This window comes from Tachysurus vachellii, chromosome 19 (genome assembly GCF_030014155.1).
Source record: "Tachysurus vachellii isolate PV-2020 chromosome 19, HZAU_Pvac_v1, whole genome shotgun sequence".
NCBI classification, from domain to species: Eukaryota; Metazoa; Chordata; class Actinopteri; order Siluriformes; family Bagridae; genus Tachysurus; species Tachysurus vachellii.
Window position 1 is genome coordinate 15,220,804 of NC_083478.1, and position 27,499 is coordinate 15,248,302.

The window sequence follows — 27,499 nt, forward strand, 5'->3', positions numbered from 1 at the left end:
ACACATTTACTTGAAATATACCTGAGATAGACTAGTAATGACTGTACAATTTAAGCCTGTTACTAAGGTTAACCTCTATGAAGTTTCAGTATAGTATGTCATCCTTATCACATATACTGTAGATGGTACAAACGGTTGAGTGCAGATATATAAACCAAACACAAGTTGTCCAAAAAGGTCACTACTTGTAAGGCATTAGAGGACAATACTGAACTGATGTACTGATATGAGAAAGCCTTCATGAAAATGTAATCTCCAATCCCAATTCAGGTTATCATGGTTTCCTCTATTTCATCCTCCAATATGGGGTTGGACTCTTGAAAGGAACAGCTAATATGAGTGAGTGCTGTTTAATGCTCTAAGTCTCTGGAAAGCTGTGTCAGTTTCTTCTGATTATCAATCACGTTAAGGTTCTGGATGTAGTGACTTATGCGGGACACACCAGGTAAAGTCAGTGACTGCTCTGAATCTGAATGAGGACAAAGACAAAAGATAAAAAGATTAAAATAAATATTAAGCATTGATTGTAAATTCACCACAGGACCTTAGTGTAGATTAGCTTACATGTAGATAATCGCATAGCAGGAGACTCCAAGAACATTCTTTCTGTGAAGCCCTTCTGGGGGGATGAAGGCACTACACAAATGTAAAAAAAGTAGTGTTTCTTAATGTTAAGAATATTTTATATACTGTATGTAAGCATCTACATGATTTTTGTACTGTGTATTATGTCACAGGATTAACCTTACCATAAGGTTGGCTTCTACAGTCCTGAACTATCTTCATTGTCTTGGCAATCATCCGCTGTATATTTGAAGCAGAGATTGTTGAGGCAGAAAGTGTTTAAAGAATAAATTCTTTAAAAACAATAAATACAATTACTGTATAAATTACTTGAAAATCCTAAAAATCCCCAAAAAGGTCTGGGGTCTTACCATTTTCTCAAAGTTAACCAGATTATCAGTGTAATTCTTGTTGCCCTCATGGATAAATGTCATATCTGGATAGAGAACAATACAGTTTAATTCAGATCAATTTTGTAATTCAGAGGTGTCAAATTTATTTTAGCTAATGGACCACATTACAATAATACTTACAGTATCTCAGAGAAGTGAGTACACCCCTCACATTTTTGTAAATATTTGTAAATATTTTATTATTTTCTTTTATTACTTTTCATGTGACAACACTGAAGAAATGACACTTTGCTACAATGTAAAGTAGTGAGTGTGCAGCTTGTATAACAGTGTAAATTTCCTGTCCCCTCAAAATAACTCAACACTCAGCCATTAATGTCTAAACCACTGGCCACAAAAGTGAGTACACCCCTAAGGGAAAATGTTCAAATTGGGCCAAAAGTGTCAATATTTTGTGTGGCCACCATTATTTTCCAGCACTGCCTTAACCCTCTTGGGCATGGAGTTCACAAGTGTCACAGGCTGCCACTGGAGTCCTCTTCCACTCCTGCATTATGACATCACAGAGCTGGTGGAGGTTAGAGACCTTGCGCTCCTCCACCTTCTGTTTCAGGATGCCCCACAGATGCTCAATAAGGCTTAGCTCTGGAGACATGCTTGGCCAGTCCATCACCTTAACCCTCAGCTTCTTTAGCAAGGCAGTGGTCTTCATGGAGGTGTTAAAAATCGTTATCATGTGTGTAAGCAGCATTCATATGTCTATTTCCCAAACACAACCTCTGGATATGAGGCTGACCACGTGCATTCAACTTCTTTGGTCGACCATGGCGAGGCCTGTTCTGAGTGGAACCTGTCCTGTTAAACTGCGGTATGGTCTTGGACACCATGCTGCAGCTCAGTTTCAGGGTCTTGGCAATCTTCTTATAATCTATGCCATCTTTATGTAGAGCAACACTTCATTTTTTCAGATCCTCAGAGAGTTCTTTGCTATGAGGTGCCATGTTGAACTTCCAGTGACCAGTATGAGAAAGTGAGAAAGACAACAAATTTATCATAATCAAATTTAACACATCTGCATCATTCATACCTGACCACTAATGAATCACATGACACCGGGGTTTCACTTAGGGGTGTACTCACTTTTGTGGCCAGCAGTTTAGACATTAATGGCTGAGTGTTGAGTTATTTTGAGGGGACAGCAAATTTACACTGTTATACAAGCTCACTACTTTATATTGTAGGAAAGTGTCATTTCTTCCGTGTTGTCACGTGAAAAGGTATAATAAAATATTTTAAAAAATGTGAGGGGTGTACTCACTTCTGTGAGATACTGTATGTCAAGTATGCCAAAAAATATGTTCTATACAATATATAAACAATATAGTATAATGTTTTCCATAACACCCTGACCATAACACGTGTGCTTTTTGAACATCCCATTCCAGATTTAATCCCCCTTTGCTCTTAAATTATTTGCACACACTTCCACTAGATTTTGAAGCATGGCTTTGGGGATTTGTTCCCAACAGCATTAGTGAGGTCAGGCTCGCTAAAACACAGAGTAGAATATGGATTCTAAATCACTTAGTAAGCAAGAGTAGAATCTTTGACTGGTTTTTCCTTGTCTGTGAAATTACTCTTTCATTAGTAATTATGAAATTATTTTCTTCTACAGGTGGCCAGTACCTTTGAGTAGCAGAGGCATGAAGGGAATGTATGGTGGGTTGAGTTTGGCCACAGCTAATCTGTATGCTCTGTGATTGTGTGATGGATCCTGCACAAAAGCACAGTAAGAGTCAGAAACAACCAGGCAGCTTTCATCTAAGTATGATTTCTTTATATATCATTCCAGTGCTACACTTACCAGTAATCTCTCATAAGCATAGTAGATCCTTTTGGTTTTGCTTGCCAATCTCTAAAATCAAGAATTATACAGTACCTGGTTTATCAAAATTCAACATAAACCTTTTAATGATTGCAGTACAAATTTATGGACCATTATGGAACAATTTTTATGCTATTATTTTAAAATAGTCAATATGCCAAGCAAAGTTACTGTTAACATACTATACCAAGATATTAATTGCATAGCCCAAAATGTCCCACTTATACCACAGCAACAATGAGAATTATTTATTTATTACACTTTAACCTTTTGTAGTGATATGTAACGTTGTGGAAAGATCCACAAGACAAAAAGATAATATTTACATATACAGTATAAACCCATAGCAAAGCTGTAGCTAATGTTTCTGTAATGTTAATGTTAAATACTGATAGTAGTAAGCTATTTAATGATTTGTTAAATAATAAGGCATATTTAACATCCATTTATTATTAGCCTTATTTTATTGAGGAAAGTCTCAGTGAAAGAATTAATATAGAATTAACTAATTGGAACATGCGATTTGAAATATAGTCTGCACTTCTGTCAAAGCTGCTGTTATTAAAAATTACTTAAACACCTACTGACAATAAGATAAAAAAAATCAACATTGCTGTGGTATAATAGCTGTGAAACAATACGCACAACAAGTTTTTTAAAAGCAAATATAATGACATATTTTGTCTAAAGCTCTTTTTTGCCATTCAAGTTAAGTTTTGTAAGGTGGATACCAGGAGGAATAAATCAGTTATACACACTCACCTCCCATGTCTTATAGAGCCTCTGCACTGCACTGTTACTCAAGCCAAACATCACTGCAAAGAATAAGTTCAGGTTTTTCTGCTCCTTCAACCTAGAGAAAAAATGTACAATTAACAATTGCACAATTGTCACATGCACAAATAACATGCCTCCAGCTTTGGCACATTAATGGCTATTAAGTCATTAATGTCTTTTCTTTATATTCAAAAATACTATTTAGTAACTATCATTCCATTGTATTTCCATTCATGTCAGACATCAAATCTGACATCAAATCTAAGAAAATTATTAGCTCTATATGCAAAATACAACAAGCATAACTTATAATAATGTAATTAATTAGTGAGGAGTAAACCATACTGAAGCATTCTGTTATAGGAAAAAAACAATGTAATGATTCCAATACGTAATATAAACTTGTGATTTGCATTATAACCTTTATCACCAAAAAGTGGCTCTTTCAAAAGTTCAGTAACACTCACACAATTGCTATTTTTATAAACTTTTTGAGGAGCATGGATCTTTTCATTAGGTCCTCACACAAGCAGAGTTCAGTCACCACCCAGTATTGTACTTCATTGAAATGTCGCACAAATCGCTCCAGATTAGCTGTGGTGGCTCCTGGGAATTTGTGCCGCCCAAAAACATAGTAGAGAACCTCTACCTGTAGTGCAATAGTGACAAGAAAGTAGGTTATATAATTAAAATTGATACAGACATAAATGATGTGCCAGAAAATTCATATTTCTTATGAATGTCAGACACTTAAAAGAATAGGTATAAAATTTCATACTTAACTGTACTTTTACACACAATTTGCCAGTCATTGTAATATAAAGTCATCAGTAGCCATTTCTACTACTGATAGCTACAGTAACATGTGTGGTGCGAAGTATGTGGTGCAACTAGCATTCCTCATCTGACTACAAGTCAGTTTTATTGCCCCTTAATTAAACATTCCGAAGGAAGAGCATGTGAGGAAACATATGCAGAGTCGAATCTAAGAAATTAATTTTGATCAAACCTGAATTTACCTAAAACTAAGAAAAGGTGTTTCCACTCCATTCTATCAAATGCTCTTAACATCCAATGAAACTACAACTTTGAGGGTAGTAAGTTAGGGGAGAAAATAATTTTGAGTAATCTAGTGTTAAAGAAAGAGTAATTATGGATGGCATTATATTTTGGAGTCGAAGAGAGAGAGGACTTTGGCTAGAATCTTACAAAATACCTTTAACAGAGAGAATGGTCAATAGTTACAACAGGATGTGGGGTCTCTGTCCCTCTACAAAAGCAAAGACATGGATGCCATAATCAGGAACTAATAAGTCAGAATATGCTTTATAAAATTCAACTGGGAGAGCATTTGTATATAAAATTTATAAATGTATATGCATTGTATATATAGTTAAGGATAAGCATTGTGTGCTCATTGCTGTTGTTGCCATCTTTCTGCGGCAACAGCACAAGTGCCCTACTGTCTGTATCCAGCAAACAATTCAGACTTGCAGGCAGCATGGCAAGTATGGCAGAACTCAGTGAACATACTGTAACAACATGACACAATAATACCAAAAAAGTATCTCAGTGTCAGGTGCGGATGGCTTACTGTAGAGAAAACAGAATCCAGACCCAAAATGCAGGGATAGAAGACAATAAAATCACAAAAAAAAAAAAAAAAAAAAAAAAAAAAAACAGACATAGAAAAACACTGGGGGAAAAACTGAGCAACTAAAATACAAACCAAGATAAAAGAAAACTTAAAAACAAACAAAAAAAAAAACAAGTACAGCTATAAACAGGGAAGATAATTAGCAAAACAAGGGGAAGCAGTGTGCAGCGGTGGGTAGGGGTTTAAGGATCGGGTGGGGAAACATACGTGAGAACACAAAAACAAAATCACATGGCACAGGATATAATCAAACCCTGCTGCAACGCCCCCTGGAATTCTGACAGGGAATTGTCAAAGCCATCCATGACACATACAGTAAGTTCAAAATTAGCGCACTGATAAAAAAAGAAAAGCTACAACTGGTAAAGTTATAGATAAGATTTTTATCTTTTTATCTAAATATTGAATATACGGGTACAGTATCCACAAATAGAAATATAATGGCATGGGTGTTTTTGTTATCTGGGCATCTGCTGTATTTTAGCCCAAACTAAATAAAACACTGTAACAAAAATAACACTGAATGTAGAGTACAGCTGACAAGACGATGAGAATAAATTAGCTTACTAAGACCCATGCCTGTCAGCCAAGATGCCACTGGTTGCTTTTGCTTCCATAAAAAAGTTTGAGGAAGCTCTTTATGCCACTATACTCCCAGGGTCACAGTACTGCTGTGGCACTACTTCCTGTCCATTATTACATTTTCTATTTGTTACAAATTTTACATTTTCTGTTTTCGACAGTTGCAAACCACTAGACTTTTTTTTACAACAGATACTAGTTTCTGTTGCTCAATATTTAATGAAGTAAGAATTTTTTCAACATTGTTACATTGCTGGGCAATCAACAACTGTCGTTGTCATGCACGATGCTGAAAAGCGGCAGCTTTTATAGAACAGTCTTCGTTTGCATTGTCATTGCCTAAATCATACTGCAGTAACAGCATGTAAACAACATGAATAAGTTAGACAGCCAGACAGAAATAGTATTGTTCAGTCTGATTTAAAAACCTTGTGTCTTTAGACAGATACAATATCTACTGTATTTGCAAGGGCTTCTTCTTTCTTCAATTTAATAAAATCAAGCTTTGATACAAAAGTGTTTGTGTGTGCTCGTGATTCACGTAACATGGCAATATACAGTAAATGCTGAGAAGAATTTACCTCATGCATGGCCATGAACAGTTCCCAGTTGTGGTTGCTGAGGTGGTTGGCAATGTCCTTAGAGCACATCTGCTCCAGGTAGTCAACAGTGCTCTGCTCTAGACCAAGCTGCTCTTTTAGAGGGGTCTGCCAAACGGAAATATGACATTTCTTACCATGTCACTTCAGTACAAGAGTGTAATAAATTAAAGATTGTTTGCACCCAGATTCCACCCAAAGATACACGTCAGAAAGAACACGTTTCCAAAAAGGCTTAAATATCATAAGGTAATACGTTTAGAACTCTAAATAAATAACCATGACAATTGGTAATATGGGAGTGCCAGCAGGACATCTAGGATCGTCATTAAACAATGGGTATACATAACTGTGATTACAATTTAAAGCAACCATTTGGGTGATACATGTAACAGTATCAAGCCAAAGTGTACATAACCATGATTAACATTTAAAGACATTTGGCTAGAGGACATGTATGACATGTATGACCCAGCCATATGGGAAACACTCAGTTCTTACACTTATTAACCCTATTAAATCTACAAAAAACAGTATAAACAGTAAAAAATGTTTTACAGTAAAAAAAGTGAAAAACAGTATAAAATGTTTGAGCAGGATTTGTCCTGCTTACTTCTTGACTCTGATGAACCCGAAGTACTTCATGTATTTTGTCACTGCTACACTGGTATAAATATATTCTTCTTCATCTTCGGCCTCATTGTTTAATTTTTTTTACAAGAGCTATTAAAAGTTTAATTCCCAATTACAGCACCACTAATAGACAAACTAATCAATGTTGATTCATAATTAACATGTTGATTCATATAGACCATTCTGGGCTTAATTAGACATTTGATTTTTTGTTAAATTTGCTATTTGGTTAACTTAGGTGTTTATGTTGTTTTTAAAAATAATAATAATAATAAACCATCAGTTAATAACTATTACTGAAGCTGCATTAATACTGAATTGCATGTTCTGTTCATGTTAACTAATGCATTGTGTAATTTAAGTGAATTTTCAAAAGTGATTCTTAAATGAAAGACACTAACCAGCTGCTCCACCTGAGATGCAGTGCACAAGAAGAGCCTCTCGTTAAGCCCCATAGATGTGAAAATGGCTGTAGCATCCAGCTTGAGCAGAACCCTCTCTAACAAACAGCCAAGGAAGTTTATACACATAATAGGAAAAACCCTTTCATCCCCAAATTACATCTTATATTACACTTACTAACAATTTTCTGTCCTTGTGTGAGTGGTGTAGCATGGTGTAAAACAAGTTTAAATTTTAATTAAATATTTCTGTAATCCTATATAACTTCGTTCTAGATTCACAGATCTCTCTGGTGCAATGTCAGACTGTACATCAAAAATTGGTCCAGAAATCTTGCATTCCAGAATCCCATATCATACCTCCTGAAGAGTTCATTTTGACCAGCACATGGTCTTCACAAGGGTCCACCAAAACATCCATAATGTCCTGCACTGAGCAGTTCACAGGCAACATCATTGCCAGACAACTGTGGTTGGGTTTGAAAATCTCATACAAAACTGCAAAATTTGTTAACAGATCAATTAGAGAGATGTCTCAATTATTATCAAACTACATATGCAAAAATATACTACAGAGATGATTAAACAAAGGATGACAAATCCTGAAACATCATTAGAAATAGTACATAGATGTTTGACCTTTGTCTTGGGCTCTGATTGAGTGGAATTTCCCAAAATGATCCTCATACATGGCAAACCAATCAAATTTAAACTGAAAAAAGGAAAATCAAACAACAAAAAAAGAATGAACCACTAGTAACAATTTAATTCTCTAATGAGCTTATTTAGATTTTTATTCCTAGATATTTGAAAGTGATTGCTGTATAACCTTAAGTAGGATAGATTGCAAAAGGTTCAGAATAAGTGAATAATGTTTTCCCTAGCTGCTGCTCTTCTCATGCCTGGAATATGAGCAGTAAGAACTAGAATTTAGAGTTAGGGACAGGTTGTCATGCCACTCACAAGAAGCATGTCCATAATATTCAACAGGATTTGCTCCAGGCCTTATCTATATAAATGTACACCATATCTATATTTATGTTATGCTGTTGATATTTCCATTAGTTAATGTGTTTATCCTGCTACAAAGTTCTTAATACGATATGACTGGATTCTTATCTCTGTTTTGTTTTGTAAGAGATGTAATGGAATTCACCTTCAAAAGTGTTTGGCATCCATTTTCTGGCCTGAAAGGAGAATGGGCATGACTGTAAAACTGTAAATGAACAAAGTTATTGAATTTGTTGTACTATTAGTAGCTAACCCATAATACAGTGGATGCATAAGTATATGGGTGTGTTGGGTGAAAAAATATTTTGGTCAAAAGAAGGGAAAAAATGTTTTAAAGCTCTTGCTGTAAACTAAAATGCAATGTATAAATTTGTACTCCCAGGTAGTTTTTACTAAAGAAAGGCAAAAAAGACTGTTTCATAAAGTCGTGCTAGCACTAAATACTTAATCAAAGCCCCTTGTTAGTGTGTGTGCCTTCCTTACTTACACTCGGGTTGTTCTCCTATCTCTCAGCTGGTCTCTGAGCATACTTGAGAGTCTTGTGTCATCCATCACAGCTTCTTTGAGTTTCTACCCCCCACCCCAACATAAAAATCTTATCTTGATAAACACACACACATTATTTGATCATCCTCTTTGTTTATACTGTGGATGATTAGGAATATACTGGTAGCAGGATTTAAAAATAAATTTTTGAAAGAAAAACTAAAAAAATAAAACTAAATCATTAAAACAGATGATTGCAACTGAGATAGCAAAGTCTAAGATTTATTCAGATGGAACACTATTTAAAAACAAATAATATCTCTCTGTCCTTAAGGCATTTAAACTGAAATATAGTAATTGACAAAACAAACCTCCAGGAAGTGGAAGGCAAAAAGGTCTTCCTTCAGCTGTGAGCCATAGATTGCCACCCACAGGCTCACTAGTTTTACAATTTTTTGCTTGGTGTTGAGAGCATAAGCCGCCTTTTCCAGCTCAGAACCTTCAGATGGCTCAGTGTGGTAGGTGCATTGAAGGTTAAAGAAAATAAATCTTATTCATTCACACAAAAGTTGTACATCCTGTGTATCTACAATCACTGAAATGAACAGTCTGAAGGTCAATGCAAGGATAGCTAGATATAAAAAAAAGGCAGCCTACTACCTATTCCCAAAAGTAGAGAATAAGTAGGCATATATAGCACACAAATAAAAGCATTAGATTTTGTTTGATATGGTACTAGTCAGAGGATATTGATGCTGAAGGACATGGCAGAGCTGTGAAGAGGGCATGAATACCTGATGTGTGAGAAGAAAGTCACGTACACACGGATCTGCATAATTAGAGAAAACACTAATATGAAAACACATACATACACACTGACATACGATGTTCTGTATTTATACTTCTTTGCCCTTTAAATATTAATACTGATTATAATTCATAAGGTTCCAGAGTAAATCCTTTTTTTATATAGTTTCTATATAGTTTATTATTTCCTATATTATAAAAGTTATTTGAACACAAGAAGGTGTCACACCTATGGGATCACAGCCATTGGTATCCAATTTAATTGTCTCCAGAACATGTTCAAGAATCTTCTCTGGTGTTCCTGACATCACTGTATACCTAAGAGGGAGGTCAGTGTGGGTGGGATGAGAGGAAAACAAGGCAAAAGATAAAATTTGCCATTTCACTGATGATGAACGCTATAGTGTTGAAAAAGCGAAAGAGATCAGATCATAAATAACCAGACTGTTTGAAGACCACAAGAACAAGACTTGCAAGGCACAGACTGACAAAAGCTGAATAGATTTTTTTTTCTAATTCTCATCGGTCCAATTTCGGTGAGCCTGTGCTCATGATAGCCTCAGGTTCTTGCCTGACAGAAAATGAAGACAAGCAGGCGTTCTAATATTATATTTATATAGCAGTGTTGTACCTCTCCCTACATAGCTAAAAGTCCATTAATTGTAATAAAAAATAGGACTTTTATAACAATACATAAGAACTTGCCTGAATTTGTTTATTTTTTTTGTTGTTGTTAATAAACATTTTTGACATGCAGAACAATAAGTAAGGAGTAATGTTTTACTTACTTGTTGCTGCATCCTCCCTGGTGTGTCACTTGGCTTGAGCTTTTTTCAAGGACAAGGACAACTTTCCCGTGCTCCTCCAAACGCACCGTGTTTGCCTCCACATCCTACAATGAGATTATTATCTTTATTTTAAAAAAGACCGCAAGAAAACCATTGTAAACATTTAGCACTGCAATTAGTACTCGTTGTTTACCTTGAGAATTCGAATAAAATCTTGCTTGTTTACTCTGAGAAAGTGACAGTTGTCTTCCCTCACTATGATGGTGGCAGCACGAGGAGCATCATTCACCAAAGCAAGCTGGCCAAAGTCGTCTCCTTCATGAAGGGTGTTCACCAAGCCCTGAGTAAGACAGACAGGACACACACACAAATACACACACCCATACACAAACAAACACACAGTGTTTTAGAAAAATGTGCAGGCCTTTAATTATTGGCCACCATACAAAGAGTTTTGGAAAAAGTTTTACTGTGACAAAGATCCATCCTGATGAATTTACCTTGCCATGTGTGATAACATTAACAGACCCCTTCCAGATGATGTACCAGGATGTGCCTTTGTCTCCCTGGCTGAATACTGAAATAACAGCACATAGAGTAACATAGGAGCATTAGTGGGGTACTTTCACATATACACACACCCATGCTGTTAGTTAGTTAAGAAAGTATGACATCACGATATCTGTGGAAACAAAAACAGTTATAAATACACAGATTCAATCATTTATCAATATGCATGGCTAATCAATTTAATACCAGTTAGTTTCCTAGTGAAAGACTGCATTAGTCTAAGTCAAATAATATTTATGTTTTTTTAGGTAATAAGATTCTGTTGCATAATCATCAGCAGCAAGATAGCATACACTTCTAATTCAACATGCAAAGCACAGGTCTATCGAATGCATAATTGAATAATAAAATAACATTAAACTACCTTTTAACATCTACACATTATTTGTCACTGATGATTTGATGTTTTCTTTTATTTAAGCATAGCCTGCATCACATCAACACAGGCAAGTAATTAGCACTATCCACTTCTCTTGCCCACTAGTGCTGAAATGTCAGCTTGTGTTTACACTCACATACTGTGCCTGCCTTGGCATATGACTCAAACACAAGGACTGCGGCCAGCTCTTTGCGCACCTAGAAGCATCAAGAGAGGGGGATAAGTAAAAAGTAGATCCATGGATGTGTTACAAAGGCAAGAAGCTGGACAGAAAGTGCTCACTCACAGAAGTAGACAGATGGGCAACAGCTTTAACATGCAGCAACTCTTCATAGATGACTTCCACATCCTCAGCTGTCCTTTGGCTTGGACTAACATTAAAAATGGTTATTACATAATCAAATTGTGGTACATGATAGTATGCTGAATGACATACATGTGGTTAGATAATCATTGATCGTTTAAAAGCTCATTTAAAAGATCTTTATTTGAGCATACTGATAATGTAAATTATATGTACAATACAATTCTATACATTTTATACAGTCTTATTAATGTCTGTCTGCTAAACAGAGACAATGTTGCAGGATGATCTTTTATAATTAAACTGCATGTAATCGGAATTCAATGTAATCAAATTGCTCACTCAAAATTTACAGAAGAAAAATCATGTAACACATTTGTGTAGTTAGCAACTATAAGTGTTGTAGATGACATAATTTCATACATTAGTACAGAATTATATTAACTATATTGTATACAGCACATTAATTTTAAAATAGTTTTGCTACAATTTGTTGTATGTCTACTGTCAAATAAAATTCTAGATCCATAAAAACCTAAGGGCATCTCTTGTACACAGCCCACTTGTTGGATTCAGCTCAGGTCAGGTCAACCAGTTAAGGTATTTTTATGTAGAAGTTGGGTCATTGTCATTCTGATTGTTTGTTTGTTTTTTTTGTTTTTTTTACATGATGTGGATGGCCAGGTGCATGTGCATTTCTTACCTGGAGAAGAGACAGTACTAGGATGCAACATCGGAAGAAGGCAAGACAGCAGAAACTAACTTCTATTGGGAAACCTGGGTGCTAGTATTCATGTGGATTGGTACTTACAGCCTATCTAAACATGCCTTCTTTCCATATTGCATTCTGGTGCCATATCCTTCCCAGCAATGTACCCGCCCATCCACAAGGTGTAAAATTCCAGGTCACCTCTTTCTATTCCTCAGTTCATTGTAGGTACTTTCAGTGGTGGACAAGGGTCAGGCTACCACCTTTGTTAGGCATTAACCACTAAATACTGAAAAAACTGTTTGAAAAAATACTTCAGAAAAAATTTGGCCATCAGTCACCTCCTCATGTTTGGCCATTTTTCCTGCTTCCAACATATCTTAATACAACTCCTTTGTAAGAATATTATCAGTGTTATTCACTTCTTATATCTTTTATTCATCATTCGTTCATTCATCACATGATTATTTTGATTCTCACCTTTTGCGGAGTTTCATATTCAGAAGAGCATCAGGACCCATCTGGACCAAGAACGACAGACCTTCTTGAAGCTCATCATCTTTGGAGACCGTTTCACTGCTTGTGATATTCAGATCAAACTCTGTCTCCATAAATTGGTAAAACTGTGTTTCTTTGTCATAAAAGTTGAACTCTTGCTTCACTAAATGGAGATATAGGGAATTTTATTTTTGAGACATACTGGCTTCTTTTCAGGTTAGGAGTTATACGTTTAAGTTTTGCTTTGTTTTTAACCAACATGTAAATGAATAGGCACTGTAGCTTAGTTACCATTTACAACAATGCCCTCATCCACTAACACCTGCCACATGCCAATTGCCTGACTCCGGGACTGGGCACAGTCATTCAGCTTCATCAGCCAGTCAACAAGCTCCTTTCCACTGCAACATTGTCTGCATCACAGAAAATAAATGTAAACATTGTTAAACATTGCAATTTATTTGGAAAATATGACTGATAATTCTTATTTAAGGATAGTGGTCACATGAAGTCATTAATTATTACATAGATGTTTGACTCCTTTTTAAACCTAATGATAAGTGAAATCACCTAAACACCCCTGATCAAAAGTTTATACAGTATATCCTTGAATGTATGGCCACATTTTAAATGGACAGGTTGACACAAAGAGGTTTAAATGGCTGACTCATTGTAATTAGTGTCTGTGCATGAATTGTCAGTAATTTTCTCAGCTCATGAGGTGATGCGCTGACTTGGCTAAATACTACACCATGGGGAAAACAAAAGAACTGCCAATGAATCTGTGTAATAAGGTAGTTGAACGTAAAAAACTCTGATAAAGAGGTAGAATATAAAGGTTCTGTTGATACCTTGCATCAGTCAGGTAGACCAAGAATGATTCCACCCACTATTGCCAGAAGAATTGTTCAGGACACAAAGAAAAACCCACAAACAACTTTGAGAGAAATACAGGCTGCTCTGGAAAAAGAGAGCTCCTTGTTGTTTCAAGGAGCATAATAAGGAGGTACTTAAACACAAATGACCAAATGCATGGTGCAATTACCAGGAGAAAGCTGTTACTGCCCCATGACACAAAAAGGCCCACCTTCAGTACGCCAGACAGCACCTGGGCAAGCCTCACAGCTTCTGGAGTGATAAGACCAAAATTTAACTTTAAACAACCGTAAACACAATGTTTGGAGAGGATTCAACAAGGCCTACATTAAGTACACCATCCCCACTGTAAAATATAGTGGTAGATCTCTTATATTTTGGGGTTTTTATCAGAAAATACTGGCAGACAATTTGCATTCTACAGCACAAAAGGTGCGCATGGGATGACTTTGGATGTTCCAACATGACAATGATCCAAAGCACGAGGCAAGGTTAACCCTCCAGAGGCTACAGTAGAAAAAGGTGAAGGTTCTGGAGTGGCCATCATAGTCTCCCTCACCTCAGTATCATTAAGCCACTTTAGGGAGATCTCAACAATGCAGTTTGTGCAAGACAACCAAAAGATTTACAGGAACTGGAGGCATTTTGCCAAGAAAATGGCCCGCTATCCCACCTGAGAGAATTAAGGACCTCAAGCACAATTATTACAAAAGACTGCACTGATGATAAAGGGGGCAATGTTTCATGTAGATGAATCTGGCTTGAATACATATACAGTTGTATGCAATAGTTTAGGAACCCCTGACAATTTCCATGATTTTCATTTATAAATATTTGGGTGTTTGGATCAGCAATTTCATTTTGATCTTTGATATCTTTGATATTTGATTTATCAAATAACTGAAGGACACAGTAATATTTCAGTAGTAAAATGAGGTTTATTGGATTAACAGAAATGTACAATATACATCAAAACAAAATTAGACAGGTGCATAAATTTGGGCACCCTTGCCATTTTGTTGACTTGAATACCTGTAACTAATTAGCACTGATGAATTGGAACACACAATTGGTTTGGTGAGCTCATTAAGCCTTGAATTTCATAGACTGGTGCATCCAATCATGAGAAAAGGTATTTAAGGTGGCCAATTGCAAGTTGTTGTTCTCTTTGACTCTCCTCTGAAGAGTGGCAACATGGAGGCCTCAAAACAACTCTCAGATAACCTGAAAACAAAGATTGTTCAACATTATGGTTCAGGGGAAGGCTACAAAAAGTTATCGCAGAGATATAAGCTATCAGTGTCCACTGTGAGGAACATAGTGAGGAAATGGAAGACCACAGGCACAGTTCTTGTTAAGGCCAGAAGTGGCAGACCATGTAAAATATTAGAGAGGCGAAGGATGGTGAGAACGGTCAAAAATAACCCACAGACCACCTCGAAAGACCTACAACATCAACTTGCTGCAGATGGTGTCACTGCATCGTTCAACAATTCAGCGCACTTTGCACAAGGTGAAGGTGTACGGGACAGTGATGCGAAAGAAGCCTTTTCTGCACACACACGCCACAAACGGAGTCGCTTCAGGTATGCAAACACACAAGCCAGCTTCATTTTGGAATAAGGTGCTATGGAGTGATGAAATAAAGATTGAGTTATTTGGTCATAACAAGGGGCATTATGCATGGCGGCAAAAGAACACAGCATTCCAAGAAAAACACTTGCTACCCACAGTAAAATTTGGTGGAGGTTCCATCATGCTGTGGGGCTGTGTGGCCAGTGCCGGTACAGTGTCGATTCCCACCTCCACCTTGTGCGTGTGGAGTTTGCATGTTCTCCCCGTGTCTCGGGGGTGGCATCTCTGGAAAATTGTCCGTAGTGTGTGATTGCGTGAGTGAATGAGAGTGTGTGTGTGCCCTGCGATGGGTTGGCACTCCGTCCAGGGTGTATCCTGCCTTGATGCCCGGTGACGCCTGAGATAGGCACAGGCTCCCCGTGACCCGAGGTAGTTCGGATAAGCGGTAGAAGATGAATGAATGAGTGAATGAAAATCATGGAAATTGTCAGGGGTTCCTAAACTTTTGCATATGACTGTATATAATATATACTTGCAATCATTGAGGGGAAGATGATTTCCCAAATATATCAGACAATTCTTCAGGATAATGTGAGAATCTCTGTATGTCAACTAAAACTGTGTACAAGGTGGGTGATGCAACAGGACAACGACCCAAAACACTGGAGCAAGTTCACAACAGAATGGCTTCATAAAAACAAAATCTGCCTTTTGGAGTGGCCAAGTCAAAGCCCAGACCTCAACCCAATAGAGATGCTATGGATTGACTTGAAGAGGGCCATACACATGTGACATCCAAAGAACATGACAGATCTAAAGCAGTTCTGCCAAGAAGAATGGTCTAAAATACCTCCTCAACGATGTGCAGGTCTGATCCACAGCGACAGGAAAAGCCTGGTTGAGGTTATTGCTGCCAAGGGGGGGTCAACCAGTTATTAATTCTAAGGGTTCACTTACTTTTTCCACTGCCATTTTGAATGTTGAATGAGTCAATACCATTGATGAAGATATGGAGATCGGATCACATTTTCACAGACAAATTTATTCAGAAAACCATGAAATTCCAAAGGGTTCACATACTCTTTCTTGCCACTATATATAAAATTATATTAACAAACAAAATTTCACACACAATGTAGTTTTCTAGACCTAGACCACCAGACCACTAGACCACTAGATGGTAACATTGCACATTTTGGCTGTCCACTCTTCGGTCGAGTTTGATTTGCTCTATTTTTTAGTTATGCTCTCCTGTTTTGTGTTGTGTGATTAGCACCCTGATTTAAGCCCCATATCTTTGTCTAGCTTTTGTTTAATGTGGGCAGTGTGTTTTGTGTATTCCACACTCTGGTGTTTGTTTTCATAAATTTTTGCTGTAGTTTAAGTTTATGAAGTGGTTTCTTTTACACTGTACAGTAAATAAACCCATTCTGCATTTGCATCCATCTTTATTGCCTCCATGTAACAGTAAATGTATTCCTGTGTTTATCAAATGTATTCCTGTGTTTATCTGCCCATATCTGCTTGTTTATAACTGAAAACTACTGCATTTAAGTAGTTCATTCAAATAGATTATTTGTACCTGTAGGTCTTTAGGTGATGTTTCCTGTCTCTGATTAGACCCGGATTTCTTTCCATCAGTGCACTATATACCACCCGAGCTGCCTTTAAGATCCGGTCAGACAAAAACTAAACAGAACATAAAAGAGAGAAAAAGAATTTTGACTTTCATTGTATACGTTTATAATGCAGAGAGCTTGTGTTTTGAAACAAAGTTTTAAAATTGCATATCTCAGAGAGAAGAGTGCAGTCCTTTACATGCAGCAGTTGTACTTTTTGTTCTGAAAGTGTTCTGTCTAGGTGATATGTAGATAATAGTGACATTGTTTTGCTTTTCCTTTTATTTTAAACTATGATCTGAAGAATCAGAGAATAAGGTAGACAATACTCATGATATGAGAATGAATCATACTGTGTGTGTGTGCTTGCATGTACTGTGTGGGTGTAAGAATGTGTCATGTTTTTCCTGTCTCCCACACCTTTATTGTGCTCTGATGCAGTTCTCATATTTTCTGTTACACTACATACAGGTGCATCTCAATAAATTAGAATTTTGTGGAAAAGTTCATTTATTTCTGTAATTCAGCTCAAATAGTGAAACCTGTGTATTATATAAATTCAGTACACACAGACTGAAGTAGTTTAAGTATTTTGGTACTTTTAATTGTGATGATTTTGGCTCATATTTAACAAAAAAAATCACCATCTCAAAAAAACTGAATATAGTGACATGCCAATCAGCTAATCAACTCAAAACAACTGCAAAGGTTTCCTGAGTTATCAAAATGGTCTCTCAATTTGGTTCACTAGGCTACACAATCATGGGGAAGAATGCTTATCTGATAGTTGTCCAGAAGACAATCATTGACACCCTTCACAAGGAGGGTAAGCCACAAACATTGATTGCCAAAGAAGCTGGATGTTCACAGAGTGCTGTATCCAAGCATGTTAACAAAAAGTTGAGTGGAAGGAAAAAGTGTACAACCAACCGAGAAAACCGCAGCCTTGAGAGGCTTGTCAAACAAATATGATTCAAGAATGTGGGTAAATTTTACAGGGAATAGACTAAGGCTGGGGTCAAGGCATCAAGAGCCACCACACACAGACATGTCAAGGAATTTGGCTACAGTTGACGTATTGCTCTTGTTAAATGACCATGGTGTTGGTGTGCTTGACGTGCCAGCAAACTCACCAGACCTTCTCTATGGGTATTGTCAAGAGGAAAATGAGAATCAAGAGACCAAAAAATACAGATGAGCTGAAGGCCACTGTCAAAGAAACCTGGGCTACCATACTATCTCAGCAGTGCCACAGACTGAACACCTCCATGCCATGCCGAGTTGAGGCAGTAATTAAAGAAAAAGGAGCCCCAATTCACTAAAAAGGTTTTTTTATTGGTTTTATAAAGTATTCTAATTTGTTGAGATTAGAATTGGTGAATTGGTGGTTTTTTGTTAAATGTGAGCCAAAATCATCACAATTAAAAGTACCAAAGACTTAAACTACTTCAGTCTGTGTGTACTGAATTTATATAATACACTATTTCACTATTTGAATAACTGAAATAAATGAACTTTTCCCTGACATTCTAATTTATTAAGATGCACTTGTATGTCTTTTCTAATTCCTTTTATACTTGGGTTGTTTGTGAAGTCGTGCTTTTGTTCAGCAAGATTTCTTCAGTGCATTCATTATTTTCTCTCTATGTATGTATGTAACTAAAATACTAACTTGGTAGTGAACATGAAAATGAAGACTTGAAATTGGTCTTTTTTTTACTATTTAAAAATAATAGAGAAGCTATAGTGGAAATATAAAATTAATTAAATAATATTTAAGTATATATTTACAGTGATTGAAAACCAGTAAACCTTTTCCAACAGTTTTGTTCAAATGCCACATGTATTCTAGTAGTAAAAAGACTGTTATAATATGCATAAATGCATTTATAGGACCCATATGGTCGCATTGAGCTACTGTTTACTTAGAGTCCCGGAATCTCCCTCTGAACACACACAGAACTTTATGTGTAATCTTCATACAATAGAAAATTTTGTATATATTTTGCAAATAGTCCATTAACCTTTCCTATTTGACTTTTTTTTGCTTGCTTTTTTCTCAAGTTGCGGCACAATTTGCCAAAGTGTGTGGTCCTAATACTGAAGTACAACATGCAGCAAAATTTTCTTCCTTATCCTCTCCTCCTCTCTCATGTTGTTTGGTAATCGTCTTAAATCATAAAGTTCACAGACATCTTGATAAGTCACAGATGATTTAACTGGGTTCTGACCCAAGAGAGTTTGGCTGACCCAACTTTAATCAGTCTAAAGGGAAGTTTATTAGACATATCTACAGACCCTTGTAAATCATCTGTCCCCTGGGCTCCATACCCCAGGCCCCTTGAGGGCAAATATGGAATGATAAAGTTACACATAAGGTCATGGTTAGCCTCTTACCATTTTCCCAGGACTCTTGATTACCTCAACTGAGCACACTGCCTTCAATGTCACAGCTGATCAGTTATGCCACAATTTGGTGAAAAAAGTCATACTGCAATTATGATTTTACAAACAAAGGGTATAACAAATATGAGTGCTTAGTTATCAAGAAAAATTCTTAGTATTTCTTAACTCAACATACAAATTGTTAAAATAATAAACTTCAAAATATGTAGTACTAATTTCAAAAACATATCTTGAAATAAATAACAACAACAAAATATTTTTTGAAAGACACTATATTTTTACATTTTAAAAACACTATGTTTAAAAATGTAGTGCAGCTTGAGCCCAAGTCTGTTGTATTAATAAAACTCTCCACTAATGAAACTTTCCACTTCAAAAAGCTCTGGGATAGCAATTTGAGATTTGCAAATGGTACCAAATCAAAAAGTGTGTATTTGTAGCCATTTTCAGAAATCCCTATTTTCTAACAATGTACGTGGGTATCATGTCTACTGAAGTGCAGTGAGTCTGTGATTTCCTTGTATCTTCCGTATGGCATGCCACTTGCAAATACATCTGTAACTGAATTTTTTTTGTTTGGCTTACAGTCTGGCATTTGTCTGTGTTTCATTTGTTGGTATAACTTTTGTTGTGTTGTTGCGTTATGCATCAATTTTTATTTAATGGGTTTTTGAGAGTACCCATTTTTGTTTAATGTCGCTGTGCTTAAATACTAAATATCACCAAATGACAGACGTAGCATCTTTTTTAGCCATCAGTTCAGCGTTAGCCTGCTTGTTAGCATCCATTTTCTTCCTAAACAGAGACACACTGGTCATCATAATGAGATAATAAATAGATTAAACACTAAAGGATGTTAAACATTAAAAAATGTCACACATGATAACATTATAAAATATGTTATCACACTCATACAAGCACAATGTTCCTTTAATTAAATTGCAGACTTTTGTGGATATATAATCATACATGCTATCATTACTGAACTGAATTATGTTAAATTATTTTTCTTTATTATAACATTGCAATTGTTTTTTTGTATTTTGCTACTGTATGTACACTTTGCCCCTTCTTGGCTCCTTTCTTTCAGGCCTACAAACTGAGAGTTGAGCACTTATGGTAATAAAGGCAAGTTTCAATAAAACTAACCACATTGCTGATCACTTTTTTAAGATGCATGCTTCAGACATTGTATACTCATTTTTTATATATTATTGTAATATTCTAGAGCAAGACAAGGTAAAGTTTGAATATTTTACTCTAACTACTGCAGGTTTGAAGTGTCCATCCCAACTTGAGGTGGACAAATTCACCTCAAAAATGTTGTAGTGCTGTAGCTAAAGCTCTTACACACCAGATTAATAAAATAAATTAGTATTTATTAATTTCTGGAGAAGTCTCATATGCAGTAGGTACAGTAAAATATTCATACTTTACTTTGTTACAAAGTGTTTTTTTTCGGTTGTGGGCAAATCTAGTGCTAGTAGGGTGACTTTGCTTGGCTTGGAAGATTCCATTATTATAAAGCACAAAGCAATGATGATGGGTAGCCAATAGTGATTCCTAAGACATGCTTTTTTCCCCAGACTTGAAGAGGCATATAAAACTAAGCACCAGAGAAATATTATACTACCAACAGGTCTCTAACATATATCTAAAGAATGTGCCAAGGCAACTACAAAAATAAAATTAACACATGAGTGGGATATTTTCATAGTGAAGGAAAAACCTCCTTACTGCTCACTTAAAGCACACTCTGCTCCACACGTAGTTTAAAGGAAACACTGGAAACACTGCAGGAAGACCAACTCCTAGCAAAACATTCAGTCTGTTGAATTTCATAGGAAAACTGCTATAACAACTACTGTAAAACACCACACCTAATGCCTAAGCTGTTCTATTTGTGTTGTGATTTGGGATGTATTAACTCCACATAGCCTAGCAGACAAGTCCCCAAACCTGCTGCCAAAATACATACGGTATATAACAGTAAAGCGCAGGTTTTCTAGAAAATCAGGTAGTAATCAGCAAATTTGTCCAATAAGGGTTGTGCTCTCTTTATTAGTGTACAATTACTGACGTTTAAAGATCATGATTTTGTGATACTGATGCATTAGTAATAATGATGATACAATACATTTTTATTGCACAATTTCTACACACTACATTTTATGTAGACTACATTTAACTACAAATCATGCCCCATGATTCAGTCACATGCTCAATTTCCTGGATTTCATACCTGTTCCCAAATATCTGCTCCTCTTTATTTAACCCAGACATTCAACACCCTTTGGAAATTCTCACTCCTAGCCAGTTCTAGTGATATTAGAAATCCTTTGTTCCAGTGTGTGTATTTCTAGTTATGACCTTGTTTTCATGTTTGCCCTAGCCTTGACTGAACTGATTGCTGATTACCTGTCTCTTTGATTGTACTTTTGGGATTGTGTTTTGAATGATCTACCTGATTTTTACAAAATACTCTTGAACTTGCAACCTATGCCATATATGTGGGTAGCTAAAATTGTACTGCACAAGGTATTGCACAGTGTATTGTATGGATAATTTATGTATGAGGACAATTTGCAGCTTCTTGTAATGTAATAAGCTAGGGTAACGCTTTACTATCTGTCAGTTAATACGACATTTTTTTGTATTCTTTTTTTTTTTACTTATTTGTGTTGGGGGTAGACTGTTGTCTATCTTGCATATTTGTCAATGCCAGGAATGACATGACAATATTAGCCCAATTTAATTCAATTTATTTGTATAGCGCTTTTAACAATTCGCATTGCCTCAAAGCAGCTTTACAGCAGTATAGAAATAGAATAAAAAAAAATGTATATATTAAAAGTCAAAAATAGTAAAAATCTTATCTATTCAGGACAGGATAATTTATATTTATATATTTATATTTATATCATTTCCTTTTTCATGCCTACTTCGATCAAAAGGTGCAGGCTATTTGGTAGTACCTCAAGTACAAAAGGTTACAGCAGGGGGCAGAGCTTTTTCTTACAAAGCCCCACAGTTATGGAACAGACTTCCAATTAGTGTTCGGGACTCAGACCCAGTCTCAGTGTTTACATCCCAGGAAGCCCTCATGTCGGTGTCACCTTCAGGCTCTAGCCTTTTAGTTATGCTGTCACAGCTGGCCTTGATGGAGTCCCTGTCTGCACTTTGCACATAATTTACATTACATAGCTCCTAGCCTGATCGTCTCTCGTTAAGGAGCTACTTCATTAATCCTGATGTTCTATCCCTGTTTGGAGTCTTGTCGCCCGGTGGCCACCCTGCCAGGGATTGATCTGTATTGTCAGCCTGTGAGTCATGGGATTGTTTGGATGGAGCCGACCAGAGACTGTCATGCCTTCTTTGAACCAATGTTGTGTCAGTCAGCTGTATGGTCTGGTCTTTATCAGCAATCATTTGAAAACTTTTACAGGAAAAAAATAAGTGTTAGGTCTGTGCTGAACTCAGAGTTTGTGCTGACCCATTAGTTCCCCAGGAGCTCTCTTTTGCACTATTATAAACTGTTGTAGAAAGGACAATATTTACATTTACATTATTTATTGTCCAGTGTCACCAAAATGAGGATGGGTTTCCTTCTGAGCCTGGTTCTTCTCAAGGTTTTCCTTGTACCTCATTAGGGGTAGGGATAGATATATAGTATTTAAACATTTTTTATTAATATTTTAAAATTAATTTTAAACTTTAATTGTATGTATTCATTTATATTTATTCTTATTTATATTCATATACTGTAGATAGATATGTTTTTTCTCACTCTCTTCTGTTTCTATACTCCTGTAAAGCTGCTATGAGACAATGGGAATTGTTAAAAGCACTATACAAGAAAATTTTATTTTAATTTATATACAGTGGTGTGAAAAAGTGTTGGGCCCGTCCTGATTTTTTTTTTTTTTTGCATGTTTGCCACACTTTACTGTTTCAGATCATCAAACAAATTAAAATTTCAGTCAAAAATAACACAAATAAACAAAGCATACAGTTTTTAACTGAGTTCAATTTCTCCCACACCCACCCAATGGTTAGGGAGTCTGATTCCTAACCCTAAGGTTGTGGGTTCGAGTCTCAGGCCGGCCACGACTGAGGTGCCCTTGAGCAAGGCACCAAAATCCATAAAAATGGCTGCCCACTGCTCCGGGTGTGTGTATGTGCACTTTTAAACGCAGAGAACAAATTCTGAGTATGGGTCACCATACTTAGCCGTATGTCACGTCACTTTCACTTTCACCTGATCGCAATCAAGAACAACATCCAAAGAACTGCAGGCCTCACTTGCCTCAGAGACAAAAGTTGAACTTTTTAGAAGGTGTGTGTCCCATTACATCTGGCATAAAAGTAACACTGCGTTTCAGAAAAAGGACATCATTCCAACAGTAACATATGGTGGTGGTAGTGTGATGGTCTGGGGCTAACTTTCTCTGATAAATGGAACCATGAATTCTACTGTCTACCAAAAAATCCTGAAGGACAATGTGTGGCCATCTATTTGTGACCTCAAGCTGAAGCAAACTTGGATTCTGCAGCAGGACAATAATCCAAAACACACCAGCAAGTCCACCTCTGAATGGCTGAAGAAAAACAAAATTAAGTGGCCTAGTCAAAGTCTTGACCTGAATCCTAATCCAAAATTCCTCCACAGCACTGTAACAGACTCATTGCAAGTTATTGCAAACTCTTGATTGCAGTTCTTGCTGCTAAGGGTGGTCCAACCAGTTATTAGGTTTAGGGAGTAAGCACACAGGGCCATGTAGGTTTGGATTTTGTGTTCCCTTAATAACAAAACCCTTGATTTAAAAACTGCATATTGTGTTTACTTGTGTTATCTTTGACTAATATTTCAATCATTAAAGTGTGACTTGTGCAAAAAAATAAAAAATCAGGAAGGGGCCAACACTTTTTCACACCACTGTATATACAGAATCTGTTATTATTTTCTGTATACACAATTTGGGCACACTGGTTTTCAAGACATTCATACCTGCTTCATAGGGTCCTGTGTGTCCAAGGCCTCAGACAGTGGTGTCTGTGAGAAAATACAGTAAAGAATATGATGAATATATAGAAAAACTGAACAGACAAGCCATAAGTCATAAATGTGTATTCTTAAACTTAATCTTAATCATACTTAAGTACTGTACGATAAGGATAACACGATATTTACCATGGTCTTTCTAGGACATTCTAGGAGACTGGAGTATGTTTTGTATGTTGGCTACAGGAATGCCATCTAAATTTTTTTATGAAACTAAAGTTATGTGGTTCATCAAGTATTAGCAGGGGAAAAAAGGCTCTGTGATGCATCTGAAGAATGTGCAGTTCAAAAAAATACAATTATTGTCAGCTTTTTCACAGAGAAACAGGTATGCACGGGTAGACCGGTATGAAAACTTGGAGATGTTTTCTTAGCAAATACCATTAGAACAGGTTTAACAAGTTGCCAAAATGATTGCGGTAGGAAAAACATTAGTCAGCAACATAAATATGATAAACTTTGGATGAAAAAATATTGTTTTCAAGGTTATAACATTACAGCACATGAAATACTTACTTCAATGTTCAATGTATAAAATTCCAAACACGCATAAATGCACTTGCATAAATGTCCTTGTTTAATGCCCATTTCAAAAATGGCATTTTCAATGGCTGTAGTGTGTCATATACTTGAGTGTAAAAAACTAAACACACTGATGTGATCATCACTGTAATTAGGAAGTTATTTGGTATGTGATTCACTACAGTCATAAATCTATTAGGTTGGAATATACAATGGCCACTGTACAATGAATACTTTAACACTTCTAATCAACATGAAGCCCAAAGAGCTACCCAAACATATATACAATATAAACGATATTGCTCCACTACATACCACTACAACAAAACTGCTCAAAAAAAATAAAATAATGAAGCTGCAAAGCTCCACAGCAGAGATGGGAGTATCTGTCCATAGAACCAGTAGAAGAGTAGACATTGCTTTGAGACTTTTTGACCATCAAGGAAAACAGCATGTGAGGCGCAAACCCAACACTTTCACCACCAAGCATGGTGGTGGCAGTATCATGCTGTGGAAAACTGGTCAGTATTAAAGGTAAATTAGTTGGAAGTAGATAAAGGACAATTCTTACAGATAACCTGTTTCAATCTGCCCAAGACTTATGCACCCTCCAGATTTCTGTTTGTTTGTCTTAATTATTGTTTTTTTTTTTTTTTTTTTACAATAAAACATATTTTGCACCTTTAAAGTCATAAGCATACTGGGTAAATCCAATGTACAACCCCCCAAAAAATCCATTTTAATTCCAGGTTGTAATGTAGAGAAACCGGACAAACACCAAGAGAGGTGAATACTTTTGCAACTGACTGTACTGTCACAGGTTCTAGGTACATCTAAGCTATGTACAACTGTTAAAAAACCTGTTTATATCCCCCTTTTTTTTACAGCCCGCAGCTCAGGTGTTGCATGATATCACAATATCTGGCCTGTTGCAATGTTAAAGTGACAAAGGAGGCCCAGAAGTTTACCATACAGCACTGTTTCTGTATCAAAATTTCCATTGTATTATCTGGGTCTTGTGAAAATGTTCTGTCTCCATTTCTTTAAAAATCTGCCCCAAAACTGATATTTGTGTGATACTTATAGTCACTTGTGTGACTTATTTTGAGCCCTTTTTTTATATTGTCAGCAATCAAATAAGGTAAAGATTTGTCATCAGTTAATGTGAAAAGGCCATTTAAAATTAATGCTGAAAATCTTTAGTTGTTTGATCAACTGTAATTCACTGTATACACTGTATTTTCAGCCCCTAACACCTACTTAAATAATGACAATATTGTCCTACATTTGCAATGTGTTTTTATTTAGTCACAACATACAGTAATGTCTTTAGCACATGAGCAATGCTCTGGAAGCTCTGAAAGGGTTGAAGATTGAAGTCGTATTCATAGTTTGTAAATAAATTCCTCAGAGCTAATATTGGAGTAGATTAAACGTAAGTGAGGTAGTAAAAGAGTAAAACCACCAAATGTTGCTGAATTTAATACATAATATGCTAAATGTCAAATCTGTCAAAGAGCCAGACAGTTCCTATTTATTCCTCATTGTTTACTGTCACAGTCGCGTTTGAAAATGCGACTGTGACAATAAACAATGAGGTATAAATAGGAGCTTCTTAATACTTTTGGCCAGGCAACACACACGCACGCACGCGCACGCGCACGCGCACACTCTCTCTCTCTCTCTCTCTCTCTCTCACACACACACACACACACACACACACACTTGCAAAGACAATGGAAAACACTGTTTTTCTAACCAGGGCCTGGCTGTTTTTGAGCTATATGCAGTACCTGGCGGATGTGTTGTAAGACAATGGTAAGTCTCACACCAAGTTTTATAACAACAACCAATAAACAAACAAACACATTAAAAGGAAGAAAATTAAATATAGTTAAATTCCTTTTCCATTTAAGTAATAAGTAATTATTTACATAAAACACGTTTAATATAGAGTGAACTACGTTAGGTGACGTTACATGACATGACATTACACATTACACATATACCTACCCAGCTAATGCCCCTGATAGCCGCTTTCTCCACAGAATAGCGATCAGGAAACACTTGGTAATTGTAAGTCCGAAAGAGATGCATTTTTACATGGATTCGAGATCAAAAATGTGTATGAGAAAATGTGCAGTCGGACACACAGTAAAGCGAGTTATTGTGAAACAGCCCGGTACACTCGTTACGCAGCCTGGAGAAATTCATCTCGTTTCCTACAGCACTGACCCTGCATGCCGCTGCCACCTGACGCTCCTCTCGTGGGTGTATGTGCCTGCGTGCGTGTGAAAGACTACAATCTCAAGCAAATAGCACTTGGAACAGCCCACTCATTCCTCTACAGGAACAGACCCTCCCACAGGTCCACTTGAAACGTTAAAAAACTGCCAACAACAACCAATCCTCGATTTGATAGGGACAAATAATGAT

At 36.5% G+C, this 27,499-nt stretch overlaps 1 protein-coding gene across 1 annotated transcript; it reads right to left on the minus strand.

Moving 5' to 3' along the window:
- Positions 1 to 5: 5 nt before the first annotated feature.
- Positions 6 to 27,368, minus strand: rapgef3 (Rap guanine nucleotide exchange factor (GEF) 3). The gene is made up of 27 exons (XM_060894038.1): positions 27,077 to 27,368; positions 24,488 to 24,532; positions 17,037 to 17,143; positions 13,295 to 13,416; positions 12,986 to 13,166; positions 11,779 to 11,863; positions 11,629 to 11,689; positions 11,044 to 11,120; positions 10,737 to 10,883; positions 10,544 to 10,647; positions 9,985 to 10,073; positions 9,699 to 9,777; positions 9,320 to 9,470; positions 8,950 to 9,032; positions 8,608 to 8,638; positions 8,091 to 8,163; positions 7,812 to 7,949; positions 7,452 to 7,549; positions 6,400 to 6,525; positions 4,047 to 4,228; positions 3,565 to 3,655; positions 2,782 to 2,832; positions 2,604 to 2,691; positions 936 to 1,000; positions 750 to 804; positions 565 to 636; positions 6 to 469 (listed from the first exon to the last, which is right to left on the minus strand). Exons 1-27 carry the CDS (start codon positions 27,158 to 27,160, stop codon positions 351 to 353), a joined length of 2,604 nt encoding a protein of 867 aa, XP_060750021.1. The 5' UTR covers positions 27,161 to 27,368; the 3' UTR covers positions 6 to 350.
- Between the last annotated feature and the right edge of the window lie 131 nt (positions 27,369 to 27,499).